At 40.5% G+C, this 17,680-nt stretch overlaps 1 protein-coding gene across 2 annotated transcripts in view; it reads left to right on the top strand.

The window, feature by feature from the left end:
* The first annotated feature begins 206 nt into the window (after positions 1–206).
* Positions 207–17,680, top strand: part of BCL2L13 (BCL2 like 13) — an 89,509-nt gene continuing 72,035 nt past the window's right edge. For both annotated transcript variants that reach the window (XM_032390771.1, XM_032390773.1), the window contains exons 1-2: positions 207–379; positions 10,731–10,899. In XM_032390771.1, coding sequence (XP_032246662.1) covers positions 10,779–10,899 — 121 coding nt within the window. In that variant the 5' untranslated portion in view covers positions 207–379; positions 10,731–10,778. The remainder of the gene's footprint in view (positions 380–10,730; positions 10,900–17,680) is intronic.

The raw sequence follows: 17,680 nt of genomic DNA, 5'->3' as shown, positions 1-17,680 counted from the left end.
CCCGTCCTCCAGTCTTCAAAGACCTCCACCATCCCGGGAATCATAGATCTGGGCGGCTCCTGGTAAGAGCGGGCTAAGAGAGGTCGGCTCTTCCGGGTCACGTCTGCACGAAGAGACCTCCGGGCCTCTATGATCCGTGCTTCCGCTCAGGAGAACAGAGCCACCCTTTTCCGGCGCTTCTCTGTGCCCCGGGTCCTCCCCGACGCTGGCGGTGACGGAAGCACGCCGGGGGTGACCTCACCTTCCAACATGGCGGCGGCGGTAGATTAGGGCCGCGGGTCGAAGCAGCCACCGCCGCTGGGGGACCCTGTCGGATACGACTGCCGCCGCCGCCGCCGCCGCCCCTTCCATCTCTTCTGGGGCAAGGGGCCAGGGCCAGGTGAGGGGAGAGGGGTTCTGGGCAGGCAGAGTTGGGTCCTCATCCAGCTCCTCAGGCGGTTTTCACTGGGCAGGAAGGTGTCCAGAGACTGACGATCCACCGCCTCCCCAGTGGTTCCGACGACGCGTGAGTGAGTGTCAGTGAGTGTGTGACTGTGAGTGAGTGACAGAGAGTGTGTGTGTACCGGCGCTCCTTTGCCTGAGGGTTCTCAAAGGTTGAGGGGTCCATTTCTTTGTAACCGGACCTGTCCAGCGTGGTCCCACCGTGGACGCTTGTTGAGCGGGGCTTCCTGAGAGGGCTGCCAGAGGCGGAGGAACTCGGCCCTTGTCCTGCACCGCCGGTCTTCCCCACAAAGACTTTCACGTGGAAAACCCGTGTCCATTTTTAGGACCAGGCTGGGGATCGTGGACTTCTTTTTGGTTGAGGGAAAGGTTTCATGCGATTCGTTTAGAATGATTATAGATTATCTCTGCCAGTCCTAGTTGTTTTTTCTCCCAGATTGTTAGAAATTTTTTTATCCTTTATTCACTGCTGTTCTGACACCCATCATTACTATTATTTATTTTTTAGAAAAATCTGCCTTCTTATTCTTGGAAGCTCCCCACTGGGATCTTTGTCTTAACCACTCCCCGCACCAGTATTTGTTTATTTAAAATAGCTATTGCACTGTCTCTATTTAGAAGTTTTAAACTGAACCGACGGTAACCTTCCTCCTCCCCCCTTTTTTTTGCTTTATGATGTAAAGCAAAAACAAACATAAAGACTTTTTGCGAAATTGTCAGTGAGATTTCCTCCGGAGGTTTGGGTGTAAACCACAATGTTGATCTCTGCCCTGACTTCTTGTGACCTTGGATGAGTTGCCACACCCTTCTAGTACCTTCTTTTTTTATCTCCCAGAAAATTAAGCAAATGTTTTTGTAGGTAGTAAACTATTTACATTTCATATACATAGTTGGATAAATGCACAGTGCACATTTGCACCTGCAAATTGAAACTAAGCCGTTATGAAATATTCTTTATTTGATAATAGGCCAAGAAGGGGTTTGAAAATCCTTTTACTCTGATTGGCCAGGTACTATTTTCAGTGTTTTGTTTTTTTTTTTTTTTTTAATGATTCATTTTCTCATGGAGGCTTGTACCCCAGTAGTTGAATTTAGTTGAAGGATATATAAAGTTGAGTCCAACCAGTTTTGTGAAGAAAAGATGTGCTCTCTAGCACATCAGTTAATCGGTACTAAATATCTCATACACTAAACTTTTAGGACAAGTAATTTGCAACAATAATCTTGTTTTAAAAATATATTTCTCTTATAAAGTATTTTAGCCATAAAAAACAAGTTTTAAACAATCAGTCTTGCTGTCCTACTTTTTATCAGTTTTTCAATTTCAATTTCATTTTGATTCGTATCTTATTCCAAATAAATGGTCATCAAGATTTCTTACTTAATATATATTACAACGTTGAAGGGAGGGGGCTATTTTCAGAATAGCTGATTTTTTTAACACCTTGAGATATAACTAACATACAGCTCACCAATTGCACGATTTGATGGGTTTTTTAAAAATGGTTTTAGTATATTCACAGAATTCGCAACCACCACCACAATTTTCATCACCCCCAAAAGAAACCCTGTACCCATTAGCAGTCATTTTTTATTCCCACTCTTCCTCACCTCCCCTACCTAGGCAACCACTGACTTACTTTGTCTCTATAGATTGACCAATTCTGGATATTTCATATAAACAGAATTATGCAATATGTGGTCTTTTGTGACTGGCCTCTTTTACTTAGCATGATGTTTTCAGCGTGCATCCATGTGATAGCATGTATCAGTCCTTTTTATGGCCACAATATGCCATAGTATGGATATACCAATTTTCTTTATTCATCAGTTGATGGGCAGTTATTTCCACTATTTGGCTGTTAAATATTACGCTGCTATAACTATTCATGTGCAAATTTTTGTGTAGACTTGTGTTTTCATGTCTCTGGCATATACCTGGGAGTGGGACAGAGCAACTGAATTTTATGCTTCCCTTTTATAAAGCTATCTACACATACATGGGAAGCCTTATTATTGTGAAAGACTGTACCTGTGGGGAGGGTGAGAGTGAGGCATTCCTCTATAAGTACATTATCTTTGAATGCCAGCTGCTGAGTGAAAACATTTTGGGGCAGCTCTTAAAACAAGATTGAACTAGAGTATTTCAGTTAAGCATGTTTCAGTATGAAACATTCTCTACACTAGAATATTTCATGTTTGCTGAGTTTTGTTTTGTTTTATTTTATTTTATTTTAAAGATTTTATTTATTTATTTAATTGACAGGGAGAGAGAGAGACAGCATGAGAGGGAACACAAGCACGGGGAGTGGGAGAGGAAGAAGCAGGCTTCCGGCTGAGCAGAGAGCCTGATATGGGGCTCGATCCCAGGATCCTGGGATCATGACCTGAGCTAAAGGCAGTCGCTTAACCAACTGAGCCACCCAGGTGCCCCCATGTTTGCTGAGTTTTAAAAGTGATACCCTTGCCAAGTTGCATTTTGCAGCTGGATGGGGTAAATTTTTTAAAATTTCACAATTTTTATTAGGATTATTTAATTTTACTTCTCTTATTTTAGAGGAAGTCCTAGAATTCTATAGGGACTAATAAAGTATGGATCTTAAAAAATGCAAGTTACAGGACTTGATGGTTAATTGTGGAACTTGAAACAAACTCCATACTCAGGTCACCAATGACTAGAGGTCTCGTAATCCCAAAACTTTGTTAATGTTTAAAATTCAGAGTTTTGATTTGTGATTGAGTTATCTGTGGATTTTTCTTTTTCTTTTTGTAAACTGGGACTATAGATCTGTTCATCTCTATTACTGGAGTATATAACAGTTTTATTACATTATAATTTTAGTGGATGGAAATGGTCTAAAAACAAAGCTTCTTGAAATAATTTAATTAAAACATGTTGTAAGTTAAGTTGTTAAGTTGTAAATGTGTTTCTGTTTTAGCTCTGTGGGGTTAAGGAATATGATATAGCTATGGTATTCTAAATAGTATGCCTGAAGTGGGTACTAGAAATTTCTGTTTTCCACAAACATCCAAGGTGATCATGATCAGACAAGTTTGGGAAACAACTACAAAAAACTCTCATGTTGCTGCAGATTTGCTTTTCATAAGAATTTAAAGTAGAATTTAATAGTGCTGCCCACCTTCTGGTTATTGTTCATAAAATGTGCTTTAATTCCTATAGTACTATCAGTGCTAGCATCCTGGAATTTGCACTGGTATTCATGATAGAAATCTGGTTAAAAAAAATAAAGCAGACTATTTATTGCAAATTGTGGATGTTAGATTTGTTACTGAAGGATCATGGATGTTTTATTTGTGCCTGGTTTTGGAGATGCCAGCAAATGAATGTATAAACATAGGATTAAGTTACCCTAAGCTTCCTCAGGCTGTCCATTGGCTGACAACTACTTGTAACTTAATAGAGGAGCAAACTAAAGGTGTAAGGCAGAAAAAGAAACAACTGGCTAACACTTAGCCATATTCGGTGGCTTGTTAGATTTGTGCGAAAGATAGTTTTTATATTTATTTATTTATTTATTTTCTAAATTTTTATTATTTTTAAATAAGCTCTATACCTGACACAGGGTTTGAACTCATGACAACACCAAGATCAAAAGTTGCAAGTATTAATCACCAACTGAGCCAGCCAGGCACCCCAATAGTTTTTTTTTTAAAGATTTTATTTATTTATTCATGAGAGACAGAAAGAGAGGCAGAGGGAGAGGGAGAAACAGGCTCCCCACAGAGCAGGGAGCCCGATGTGGGGCTCGATCCCAGGACTCTGGGATCATGACCTGAGCCGAAGGCAAATGCTTAACCTACTGAACCACCCCCATCCCCAATAGTTTTTATATTTAAACTACATTTAAACTTTTGGATACCAAGAGTTTATTGGTACGTGCCCCATCCCCAATACTTTTTATATTTAAACCTGGATACCGAGAGCACTTGCACCTAATTTAAATTCTAAAAGAATCTACTAGACAAAATTTAGAGTAAAAGTAGCTATGTCCTTCTTATCATTTAAAAAGAAGCTTGAGATGTCTTATATATGAAATGCACTCTGTGTTGGTAAGGCAGTAGTGGGGTGGACTTGAGCACTGTACCCTGCTTAAAGGAAAGCTCTGGGTGGTGATCTCAGATCATATTTACCTTTCATCTGATTTGTCTTTTTCTTTTTTCCCTGGCCCCATTCTTAAAATTGACAAATTTGCTCCTTTCAGTAGTCTGTTTGAAAAAACACCTTGTTCGTCTACCATTTCTTCCTCCTGTTATTGTTAGTATTTTCACTTTTGCATTCTTCTCACCCAGGACATTGCCTGACATGTAGTAAATATGCGTTGAGTGTATGCAGTTAAAGGCTAAGAGAACTGAAGACGATGTACCTAACCAAGTGATTGCACTGTTAACCTAGCTGTGTGATTTTGTGCAAATAAATTGTCTATTCTTGTTTCTCCATCAATAAAATTGAGACTGTTACCTTTTCGTTCTAGCATACTATGACAACACATGGAAGAGTCCTTCAGAAATAGAGGTCTCAGGCAGATGTAATTTATTTATATTTGTTCGAAATGTAAGAGCCCACTGTGCAGTATGCCGACTGCACCACAGAATGTTGCAAAGGAAGTGCATGCCCTCTCTTCCTAGAATACCCTTAGTAGTTGTGGAGTTTACATTTCGTGTATTCTCAATGCCCTTGTTCTATAATTTAATAAAAACACACTAGATGTGTAATACTGTTCCTAGGGTCTGTCTACCCCACCACCTAATCACAGGCGTGAATGAGCTGTTCTGTTGCTCTACAACTGGAAGCTCAAGCTAAATTAGAAGTTGGATAGATATTTAATACTGTAAGTCTGTAATATTTAGGTCTGGTATGTTTATAACTAGATTATCCAATATACATTTAAAGCCTAAAAACTGTGTACTGAACTTAAATGATTGGAGTTTGTGTTATCATCTTCTCCATTAGTGTGAATCATTGAAAAATGTTAAAATGATTGAATAGAATATAATCATCCACCAAATGTATGGTTGTATGGATATTAACATGTATACTAGAGCTGAGGACTTTACTGCAAATAGTGAAGTGAGTGTGGAGGGTGGAAAATTATGAAATCCATGATTAAGATTGCATTTATGGTTAGGCAATTGGGATTTGTAAGAAAATTTGAAGAGCACTAGGCTAAAAATCAAATTTGGAAATTCAGTGAACTATGCTTTTTCTATGGCATCTGGGTTGGAGAATGACTAAAATTGTCTTCAGATACAGATTTTTGATAAATACACGAATTTGAATATAACAAATTTGAGAACATCAATTTTTTATTTAAAGCATTATTCAAAATGTGAGTACTTCTTTATTCCTGTTACCAAAAAATTCTGAGACTTTGTAAAGCTGAAATTTTGTTACTGATTTGCTCTGTTCTCCCCTCTCTTTTGGAACTTCACTTCATAATTTATTCCTTGCTTTCTGTATTTATGTCTCATTGGCTCTTCCTCCAGTGCGTGTAAACGTGCTTAAGACTCTTGTGCACAAAAACAAAACAAATGAACTCTCAAACTCATCTCTCTCTCTGGCCTCTATTCTTTTCTTCCTATCCAACCAGGCTCTTTCTTTGAAAGAATAGACTAAAACTCCTTTCTCTCCCTTTTCACTTCCCATTCAGTCTGCAACTCCCTGCCTTTTGCTATTGCCCCTGGCCGTCAAATAGAACTGTCCAGTCAAGGATCATTACCCTGACATTTTCATTCTTTTTGGTGTGTTGTTACATTTCATACATTTCTTCACTACCTTCTTATTGAAGTTCCTTCCCTGACTTCTGTAAACACACTCTTTCCTGTTTTTCTTCCTTCCTTTCTGACTGTTCCGATCCAGACCTGGAGGTCGCCTCTGCCAGCTTCTCATCTTTTGATGACCCCTGAAATGTTAGTTTTGCCCTGAATTCTAATGGTGTTTCTTTTTCAGATGAAACCAGTATTTCTTGACATTTTTTTTTAAACCATGTCTCCTTTTGATAAATAAAAAATTCTCTGGCTCCTCTTCTGGTGGTGGTGCTTGGGGTAGGGAGTGATGGGTGCATTTATTCTTCTCTCCCATCCATGCACTGAGTCATTGATACAGAGAAGATTGAAGAAAAAACAAAGAAGATTGAAGATTTGCTGAGCTTTATTTTCTATACTTTGTAATCTGGAAACAGAGGTAATGTTTCCCTTCTAGTGTGAAACTATCTATTGAATATGGGTTTTTCAACCTGTAATACCCTTTCTCACTCCTACCCAAAATTTTGACACTTCCTACCCATTGGAAATCACTAACTCTCTATTCAGTCTCCTTAGATAATTTCATTGACTTTTATCTATGCAGAGCACAATTTTTTATTTCCAGTCCAGAGCTCTTAGTATAAGACCTCTTATATCCAACCTCTTGCTGTACATCTTCACCTGGACAACTAGGTATTTTAAATTCAGTATGCCCCAAAGTGAACATATTTTCCTCTCCTAAACCTGCTCTTCCTATATTATCTGATTTGAGAAATAGGAATAACACCACTTTCCCTGCAGCTGCCTGGAGTACTCTTACTGAGTTAGTTAACAAATCTTTGAAGCTCTTAATATTTTTCCTGTTCATCCCCTTTCTTGTGTTCTTGCTCTTAATTTACGCCTTCATACATCTTGTTTAGATTTTTCCAATATTCCCCTAACTTGTGTCCTTGCCTCCAATCTCTATTCTTAATCTTCCATACCATCTCCAGGATAATTTTTCTAGAATACAATCTGTTGAATGCTTTTCTTGCTTGAAACCTTTCAATAGTTCCTGGTCGTGTTCTGTAGTAGTTTTTAGCCTGTTTTACATCATGATCTAATTTGAGAAATGAAAGAAATGGAATGATTTTTCTTTCTAGAAAAAAATGGTCATGCATAGAGAATTTGCATACAGTTTTAGGGGGTTCGTTCATGAACATGGTTAAAATAATTCCTTGCTTATAGGATAAAACCTAAGCTTCCCAGAATCCCATGGTATACAAAGCACACCAATTGTTGACTGCTGCTTACTCCTGCTGAGCCTTATCCCCCTTATATCTTATGATTTAGCCATGTCAGATTCCTTAGTTTTTATGTTCTATGCTGTTTCAAAACACTTCTATACTTTTTCCTGGTCTTTACATCTAAAATGCATCCCTGTCTCATCCCCCTAAGCTGGTTCAGTTAGTGAATACCTACTCATGTTCCAAGATTAGCTCAGATTTGATAAAGCCTTTCCTGATTTTTACTTTTTCCCTTTCCCAGAGAAACTTTCCTGCTTCCTCTTTTGGGTTACCCTCTCCTATTCTGTGGATACTAACTTGTATCATAGAACTTTATTATTCAGATTTATTTGCATATTTTCGTTTTCCTCTGCTTGGTCAAAAACTCCAGAAGGCAGGTGATTTATCTTAATTTATGCCTAATGTCTGTAGAGTACCTTGTGTCTTAAGAAATGTGTGTTGAATGAACACACAAAATTATCAGAAGGCATTGCCTTCTGTTTCAGTAGATATAATTACTAGGTCGATATGAGGACTTTAAAGATTTTTCTAAACTGTAAATTCAGCCTAGTAATCTTCACATGAAAGTAGTGTGTTATAGTTGTTGGGGAACTGCCTCACAAGTTTTAAGAAAATTAGGTTCCATCTTGGCCCTTGTTCCAGTTAGCTCTTGGTTACGAACACCACAGAATCATTCTAGCTTATTTAAGCAGAAATGGAACTTAGGAAAAGGGCATTGGGTAGCTCACAGAATGGATGGGAAGCTGGAAAATCAGGTTTGGGAAACAGGCAGGAACCAAGGGAGACTTGGCTGCAGACTCAACAGGGATCAGGCCAAGGAACAGAAGAGTTAGGACACTGCTGTTGGATCTGCAGCCTCTGCCTCTGCTGACTTAGTACCACAACCTTCTCCATGAATTATCTTTAATATAAATGTCTTTCCACGTTCTTGATGCTAGTAGGAGTCTCTGACTTGGCTGAACCTACATCACATACCCTACATGCCACAGAACAGGAGAATGGGAAAGAAAAAAATCTACCTCATTTTAGCTTTTACAGTGGGGGCTGGGAGATTTCTGTTTCCTATCGAGATTGACGCAATGTTGGATGCTCCCTATAAAGGAAATTGGGTTCAGATGGCAGGCAGGCAAAAAAATACAATAAAAAAGCAAAGGTTCATTACAGCACCGTGCTAGCTAGTACCTGACTGATAGGCCTCAGAAAACTTATTTTACCTTTGTGGGTATCCCTTTTTATATTTGTAAACTTGAAATTCTGTCATTAAATGGTAACTGTAAAAGTATCAAATATTTTGAGCTTTTTAAGAGTAAAGCACCCTGTAATTACACAGCGGGTGTGGCTTTTATTCCTGTGATGTAAGCTGTGACACTTTTTCCCTTTCTTTGGGGTGTGTAGTAATAATTTTGAAATACTTTCTGAAGTTGATAAACTTTTAAAGTTGAACAGGGCAGTCTAAGGCCTGTTTGATTTCATGTATGTTTTGATACAATTTGGTAGCATTGCTCCGTGAAGGTAGGAAACAATAGGGACTTTAAAAAATGCATTTATGGTTGCTATTATCAGTATTTACTTAGGCTATCAAAAGAAATCCTAGTGCAATATTTAAAAGACAGTATTTAACCATTCAAAGCATATTTTTATGTTATTCTTTCTTTTTATCTCTTTATATAGCCACTGTTTTCTTTTGTGTATTTAAAATTCTGCATGGGGCCGCCTGGGTGGCTCAGTCATTGAGTGTCTGCCTTCAGCTCAGGTCATGATCCCAGCGTCCTGGGATCCAGCCCCGCATTGGGCTCCCTGCTCCGCGGGAAGCCTGCTTCTCCCTCTCCCACTCCCCCTGCTTGTGTTCCCCCTCTCGCTGTCTCTCTGTCTGTCAAATAAAATCTTTAAAAAAAAATAAATTCTGCATGTATTTTTTCATTGTTTATCACTCTTAGACATTTCTCTTAGTTTGCTTATAGATCTTAAATTTTGTCAACATTGCCTGTCTCCCTTACGTGTTGTTAGTTATCTGAACCTCTTTTTCTTTTACTGGCTATTTCCTGAGATCTTAAAGCAGTTAGTATTATTGTTTAATTAAAAAACTCAGTTATTTGGAAACTCCTTAATAAGAATTTTTGATTTGAAACAACTGTTAAGGCATTTGGTAGGTAAAACAGCTACTAAGTCCATGTGAAGAGGCAAAAGTTGTAGTTGTATTAATTAGGGTACAAGTTAGGATGCCGAATGAAGAGATTTCAGAATGAAGTGCCTTAAATGACAATCCAGAGGTGGTTAGTCCAGGCAGGGTGGCTCTGCTGCACGTGGTCATTCAGGGACCCAGATCCTTCTCTCTTGTTACCTTACCATTCCCTAAAGTGGTGTCCTTGTTTGCATGTCAGAACTGGTTGTCTGCCATATTCACATTCCAAACCATAGCAAGGAGGAAAGAGAAAATCTTTAAAAAGAGGCCCACGGATTGCACATATAACTTCTGCTCATATTCCTCTGACTCAGGCTAATCATTTGGCACGTGAAGCTGCTAAGGAACTGGGAAATGTGGTCTGCAGTTGTGTGGCCATGGACCTAGCTAGAATTTAGGAGGATTTATTTATTTATTTATTTATTAAGATTTTATTTTATTTTTTTTTTTTTAAAGATTTTATTTATTTATTTGTCAGAGAGAGAGACAGCGAGAGAGGGAACACAAGCAGGGGGAGTGGGAAAGGGAGAAGCAGGCTTCCTGCCGAGCCGGGAGCCCGACATGGGACTCGATCCCGGGACTCCAGGATCATGACCTGAGCCGAAGGCAGTCGCTTAACCAACTGAGCCACCCAGGCGCCCCTAAGATTTTATTTTTAAGTCATCTCCACACCCAGCATGGGGCTTGAACTCACAACCCCGAGATAAGAGTTGTACGCTCTACCAAATGAGCCAGTCAGGTGCCCCAGGAGGCTTTATTATTAAAAAAAATAAGAGAATATATATTGGGGTGGAGGGAAAGGTGGGGGCATAGCCAGTGTTTTTGCCACGTAGGTGAAAACAGAGAAACTAGGGAGAGATAGAAAGGGAAATTTGCTTTTGATCTGAAGTCTGAATTCCGACTTGTAAGTAAACTAAAGTTACAATTTTTAAAAATTACTGAGAAGAAAAGTCTGAGAAATACTTATTTTGGTATTAAGTTGAATAATTTCAGTCAATGGGGAAATGTACTGGCATGTAACAAACTTTAAACAAAAAATAACTTTTTATGTTTTTTAGGTTTTACACATCTATAAGTAGACTTCTGGAGCTCTGCCAGCCAACTCAATGGCGTCCTCTACTACTGTGCCTCTAGGATTTCACTATGAAACGAAGTATGTTGTTCTCAGCTACTTGGGACTCCTCTCTCAGGAGAAGCTACAAGAGCAACATCTTTCCTCGCCCCAAGGTATTGTCTTTGACTCATGGTGGTTATATTAAGTGGTAGTAATTACTTCAAATATAAAAATACATATATCTACATAATTTGTATCTGTGGTTATAAGATCAAATAATACTAATAATCTTTTAAAGAATAACTCCTCACCCCATCCCTTCCCACCCCCTGATCCATGCCCACAAAAGACTTTTAATGCATTTTAAGGGTCTGGTAATTTAAATGAGTGCTGTTGGTACATGTAAAAATGTACTAAGCACATGTAAATAAATGGAATTCTGTCTTTCTCTAGAAATTTCATCCTTGGGGCTCCTGGGTGGCTCAGTCTGTTAAGCGTCTGCCTTCGGCTCAGGTCATGATCTCTGGGTCCTGGGATCTAGCCCCACGTTGGGCTCCCTGCTCAGCGGGAAGTCTGCTTCTCCTTCTGCCTCTGCCTCTCCCCACTGCTTGTGCTGGAGCTCTCTTTCTCTCTCTCAAATAAATAAATAAAAGCCTTTTTTTTTTTTTTAAGATTTTATTTGTTTGACACAGAGAGAGAGACAGCGAGAGAGGGAACACAAGCAGGGGGAGTGGGAGAGGGAGAAGCAGGCTTCCTGCTGAGCAGGGAACCCCATGCGGGGCTCAATCCCAGGACCCTGGGATCATGACCTAAGCCGAAGGCAGACGCTTAACAACTGAGCCACCCAGGCGCCCCAATAAATAAAAGCTTTTAAAAAAATTTCATGCTTAACAAGACAGAGATTGGAATTACATAATTGTTTTATTTTATTTTTTTATCACTATTATTTTTTAAAGATTTTATTTGTCAGAGGGAGAGAGAGCACAAGCAGGGGGAGCAGCAGGCAGAGGGAGAAGCACGCTCCCCACTGAGCAGGGAGCCCCGATGCAGGACTCGATCCCAGGACCCTGGGATCATGACCTGAGCCAAAGGCAGACCCAGGCGTCCCTACATAATTATTTTAAAAGTTAAGTTTCTTGAATTGACTTTTCTCAAGGATATTAGATTTAAACAATGGATTTATATATCTGATAGACTTTTTAAAAAATATTTTAACTTCTAGATTTATTTATTTATTAGAGTGTGAGAGTGCACACATGTGCATGGGGGGGGTGGGAGGTCAGGGGTGGCAGAGGGAGAGCAAGAGAATCTTAAGTAGCCTCTGCACTGATCTTGGGGGCTTGATCCCACGACCCTGAGATCAAGACCTGAGCCGAAATCAAGAGTCCAATGCTTAACCAGCTGAGCCATGCAGTCTCCCTATATCTGATAGACTTAAGAGAGTTTCTAGCATATTTTTTGTATTGTGAAGTTGGATATGTTTTTCTGTAAATAGTTTACCGAATGAAGGTTAAAACAGTTACTGGAGTCTAAATTTGTTTTCTTTATTAAGATGTAATATCATCATAAATATTCTTATCTATTGGTTTCTACTGCAGCTATGGGGGTGGTTCTTATCTATTTGCTTCCATTCTAGCTCAAAAAAGAATTCAGAAATGATGGAATCCAGTAGTCATTCTGACAGTAGGGATGACAAAAGGTGTCCTCATATTGCTAATTTAAATACTTAAATGGTGACTAACTGGTGTGTTCTGGTTTGTTCGTTTGTTTTTAAGAGAGCACGTGCATGCAGTGGGGAGTGGAGGGAAGGGGCAGAGGGAGAGGAAGAGAGAATCTTGAGCATGCTACACGCCAAGCATGGAGCCTGCCTCAGGGCTCAATCCTAGGACCCTGAGATCATGACCTGAGCCGAAATTGAGTGTTGAACGCTTAAACCCAGGTGCACCCTGCTGTATTCTGTTTTTAAATATTGAATCATATTTTAAGTACACCAAGATAGGTTGCTATTTTAATAAAATTACATCAAAATAACTTTTTTTTTTTAGATTTTTATTTATTTACTAGAAAGAGAGAGCAGGAGCGAGCTCAAGTAGGGGGAGCAGCAGAGAGATAGGGAGAAGCAGGCTCCCTGCTGAGCAGGGAGCCTGATGCAGGGCCTGATCCCAGGACCCTGGGAACATGACCTGAGCTGAAGGCAGATGCTTAACCGACTGAGCCACCCAGGTACCCCGGCAAAATAACTTTAAAAACTCCTAAGAGATACCAATTATTTAATTTATCATTTATTTATTTATTTTTAAAGATTTTATGTATTTATTTTATTTTATTTATTTATTTATTTATTTTTTAAAGATTTTATTTATTTATTTGACAGAGACAGACAGCCAGAGAGAGAACACAAGCAGGGTAAGTGGGAGAGAGAGAAGCAGGCTTCCCGCCAAGCAGGTAGCCCAATGCAGGGCTCGATCCCAGGACGCGGGGATCATGACCCGAGCCGAAGGCAGACGCCTAACGACTGAGCCACCCAGGCGCCCCAAGATGTATTTATTTGAAAAAGAGAGAGAGAGTGGGCACAAGCAGGGGGAGTGGCAGGCAGAAGGAGAGGGAGAAGCAGGCTCCCTGCTGAGCAAGGAGTCCGATGCAGGGCTCGAACCCAGGACCCTAGGATCATGACCTGAGCCAAAGGCAGATGCTTAATTGACTGAGCCAGCCAGACACCCCTAATTTATAATTTATAACCAAACTTACAGAACATATTTTACTTTCTTCTTTTTTTTTAGTTTAAGCTTTATTCATTTATTTTAGAGAGAGAGAGACAGTGAGTGGGGGGAAGGGCAGAGGGAGAGAGAGAGAAGCCAACTCCCTGATGAGTGTGGAGCCTGATGCGGGGCTCAGGCCCACGACACCGAGATCATGACCTGAGCCAAAATCAAGGGCTGCATGCTCAACCTACTGAGCCACCCAGCTGCTCCTTATTTTCTTATTTTCTAATCTTTGTCAATATACATAGTTTTTACATAGTTATAATCAATTATTTGTGATTTTATTTCACTGGTTTTTTTTTAAAGATTTTATTTATTTGAGAGAGAAAGAGAGAGAACACACTCTCAAGAGCACAAGCAGCAGGGAGGGGCAGAGGGAAAGGGAAAAGCAGTCTCCCACTGAGCAGGGAGCCCGATGCGGGGCTCAATCCCATGACCCTGAGATCACGACCTGAGCTGAAACCAAGAGTTAGACACTCAACCGACTGCGCCACCCAGGCGCCCCTAAAGATTTTATTTTTAAGCAATCTCTATACCTAACATGGGGCTCGAACTCACAACCCGAGATCAAGGTCGCATGCTCTACTGACTGAGCCAGCCAGGTACCCCTGTTTCTAGTTCTTTTAAAAATCAGTAGCACTGGGGCGCCTGGGTGGCTCAGTCGTTAAGTGTCTGCCTTCGGCTCAGGTCATGATCCCAGGGTCCTGGGATCGAGCTCCATATCGGGCTCCCTGCTGGGCGGGAAGCCTGCTTCTCCCTCTCCCACTCCCCCTGCTTGTGTTCCCTCTCTCGCTGTGTCTCTCTCTGTCAAATAAATAAAATCTTTAAAAAATATATAAATAAAAATCAGTAGCACTGCTATAAAATTTTTGGTTTACCATAAAAACCTTTTCACCTAGGTCACTAACACTGGTAGTAGGACTTTCATTGAAAATAAAATCTAGGGCGCCTGGGTGGCTCAGTTGGTTAAGCGACTGCCTTCGGCTCAGGTCATGATCCTGGAGTCCCGGGATCGAGTCCCGCATCGGGCTCCCTGCTCAGCAGGGAGTCTGCTTCTCCCTCTGACCCTCCCCCCTCTCATGTGCTCTCTCTCTCTCTTTCAAATAAATAAATAAAATCTTTAAAAAAAAAAAAAGAAAATAAAATCTAAAAAAAAAAAAAGTGCTTTTATATATTGACTTTATTTTTTCATTTATTTACTTTTCCTAAATCATCTAGAGTCAAACTAGTGGATCAAAGAGTAATAATATTTTTATGAGGAGCTTGTCATTTAAAATAAATATGTGATGGGGTGCCTCGTTGGCTCAGTCAGTTAAGCGTCTGACTCTTGATTTCAGCTGAGGTCATGGTCTCAGGGTTGTTCTCTCTCTCCCTCTCCTTCTGCCCCTCCCCATTCCTCTCTCTATCTCTTTCAAAAGCAAAATTAAAAAAATTAAAATTAAATATGTGGCCTCTAAATTGTCAACCATAGCATATCTTTTTTTTACACATTGTTTTAAAAATTAGTTATAACTTCTGAAAGTGCTGGATTCCATTGTTTTAAGACTCAGGTATTTAGACTCAGTGGACATGTACCATGGATTTATAGGGAGTCCAACCAAGTAGTTGTGTTGATAGTGATTAATGTATAAATGGTTAGTGCACCTGAGGTAGGAATTATATCCGGACCTACCAGCATTTTGCTTTGGGACGAAGATTCCAGGAATTAATTTTATGAAACACATGTGGTTTTTATTTATTCATTTATTTGTGAGAGAGAGAGCACAAGCGAGTGTGGGGAGGGGCAGAAGGGGAGGGAAAGAGACAAAGCAGACTCTGCGCTGAGTGTGGAGTCCAAATCGGGGCTTGATCCCAGGACTCTGAATTCACCACCTGAGTTGAAACCAAGAGTTGGATGCTCAACTGACTGAGCCACCCAGGCACCCCTGAAGCACATGTGGTTTTTATACTTTAACCTCCTAGAACTCCATAGATGCCAAAACTGGATATTAAGACTCACTAGATTAGAGCAAGATAATGTATTACTACTCCAGCCTAGGAAACACTAGGAGTGTTACATGATAGCACTGGTTCACCCTGCCTCTAACTACTATGGGGTAATATGATGAGCCCACCTGATGGCATTTTATGTAGTGGGTTGTACTGCAGCTGAGGAAGCCAGTACTAAGGGCTTAGCACCTTTTGTAGCAAAACAGTAAGCAAACCAGTGACCCTGTTTGAAAGAGTGAGCAGTTACTTTGTGGTCATTTTGACCTACCAAATTGCCTTCATTACTAGTTATAAAAATGGCTTAGAGTCAGAGGATAGTTAGGCCTTCAGTTTGCCATACTCAGCAAGGACATATGGGGATGCTTGGGATTCATTGCAGGCCATTGCTCCCAACAGTCTACCCTTCAAAATTAGATGCAGTGATGTTCATTGAAATCCATTCAGTTTGTTTCGTATAACACTTGATTAAGGTGATTATAAACAGAATCCCAGTTAGCAGGGTGAAGCCATTCTGCAGTGTTGATCTCAGCCATCCGCCTCAGGATCTCAGATTCAGCTAAGTGAGTAAGTCCCAGAGGGGACTAGTAGGTATTTTCAGATAACCATTTAGTTTCCTTTCCTTAGCATGTATGGATTGTTCCATCTAAGCAGTAGTGTTAATCCAACTCAGTAGGAGGTGTTGGGAACCACACATACTCCTCCCTGTTCAGCCAGAATATGGTCCAAGGCCAGTCTTGTACCCAATATAATCCATGCAGGGGCATTTAGACAAATATCTGCTGATGTGCTCTAGGGCTTGTGACATCTCATTGCTGTGGTAGCTAAAGTTAAGGATACGGTATTGATTATTTGTGGGGCATGAACTCCATTATCAGGGCACAATACTTGTTCTGCTATATGGAACCAGGAGTCAGAGTATCACTGGGTAGGACAGCCTTCTTTACCTGGGGACCCAACAAGGAGAATGCAGTCCAAGGAGCAGTGTCATTTACTCTCAGGAACATTATCCATGGCGGGGTTAGCAAGCAGTAGACCTTGTAATTTTAGATTTAGTTATTAAGAAACATTTTTAAGTCTGCAGTGAAAAGTAATTTCCAGAGCTATTCATTATATTAAGAAAAGTTTGTCTCATTCTTGAGCTCAAAAAATTGCAGCAAAACACTTGCACTGCTTAGCATTGAACTAGTGATAGGGAATGTTAAGATTTTCAGCTTCTGGGGCGTCTGGGTGGCTCAGTTGATTAAGCATCTGCCTTTGGCCCAGATCATGATCCCAGGGTCCTGGGCTCGAGCCCCACATCAGACTCCTTGCTCAGCGGGGAGCGTGTTTCTCCCTCTCCCTCTGCTGCTGCTCCTTGTACTTGTGTTCTCTCTCTCTGTCAAATGAATAAATAAAATCTTTAAAAAAATTTTTTTGTTGTTATGTTAATCACCATACATTACATCATTAGTTTCTGATGTAGTGTTCCATGATTCATTGTTTGCGTATAGCACCCAGTGCTCCATTCAGTACATGCCCTCTTTAATACCCATCACCAGGCTAACCCATCCTCCTACCCCCTTCCCCTCTAGAACCTTCAGTTTGTTTTTCAGAGTCCATCATCTCTCATGGTTCGTCTCCCCCTCCGGTTTCCCCCCCTTCATTCTTCCCCTCCTGCTATCTTCTTCTTCTTCTTCTTTTTTTTTTCCCAGAGGTACAGATCTGTGATTCAACAGTCTTGCACAATTCACAGCGCTCACCATAGCACATACCCTCCCCAATGTCTATCACCCAGCCACCCCATCCCTCCTACCCCCCACCACTCCAGCAACCCTCAGTTTGTTTTCTGAGATTAAGAATTCCTCATATCAGTGAGGTCAAATGATACATGCCTTTCTCTGATTGACTTATTTCGCTCAGCATAATACCCTCCAGTTTGATCCACGTCGTTGCAAATGGCAAGCTCTCATTCCTTATGATGGCTGCATACTATTCCATTGTATATATACATATACCACATCTTCTTTATCCATTCATCTGTCAGTGGACATCTTGGCTCTTTCCATAGTTTGGCTATTGTGGACATTGCTGCTATAAACATCGGGGTGCATGTACCCCTTTGCATCACTACATTTGTATCTTTGGGGTAAATACCCAGTAGTGCAATTGCTGGGTCGTAGGGCAGCTCTATTTTCAACTTTTTGAGGAACCTCCATACTGTTTT

Source organism: Phoca vitulina, unplaced genomic scaffold (assembly GCF_004348235.1).
Source record: "Phoca vitulina isolate PV1807 unplaced genomic scaffold, GSC_HSeal_1.0 scaffold59, whole genome shotgun sequence".
NCBI classification, from domain to species: Eukaryota; Metazoa; Chordata; class Mammalia; order Carnivora; family Phocidae; genus Phoca; species Phoca vitulina.
This window is presented reverse-complemented; position numbering and strand designations above follow the sequence as displayed.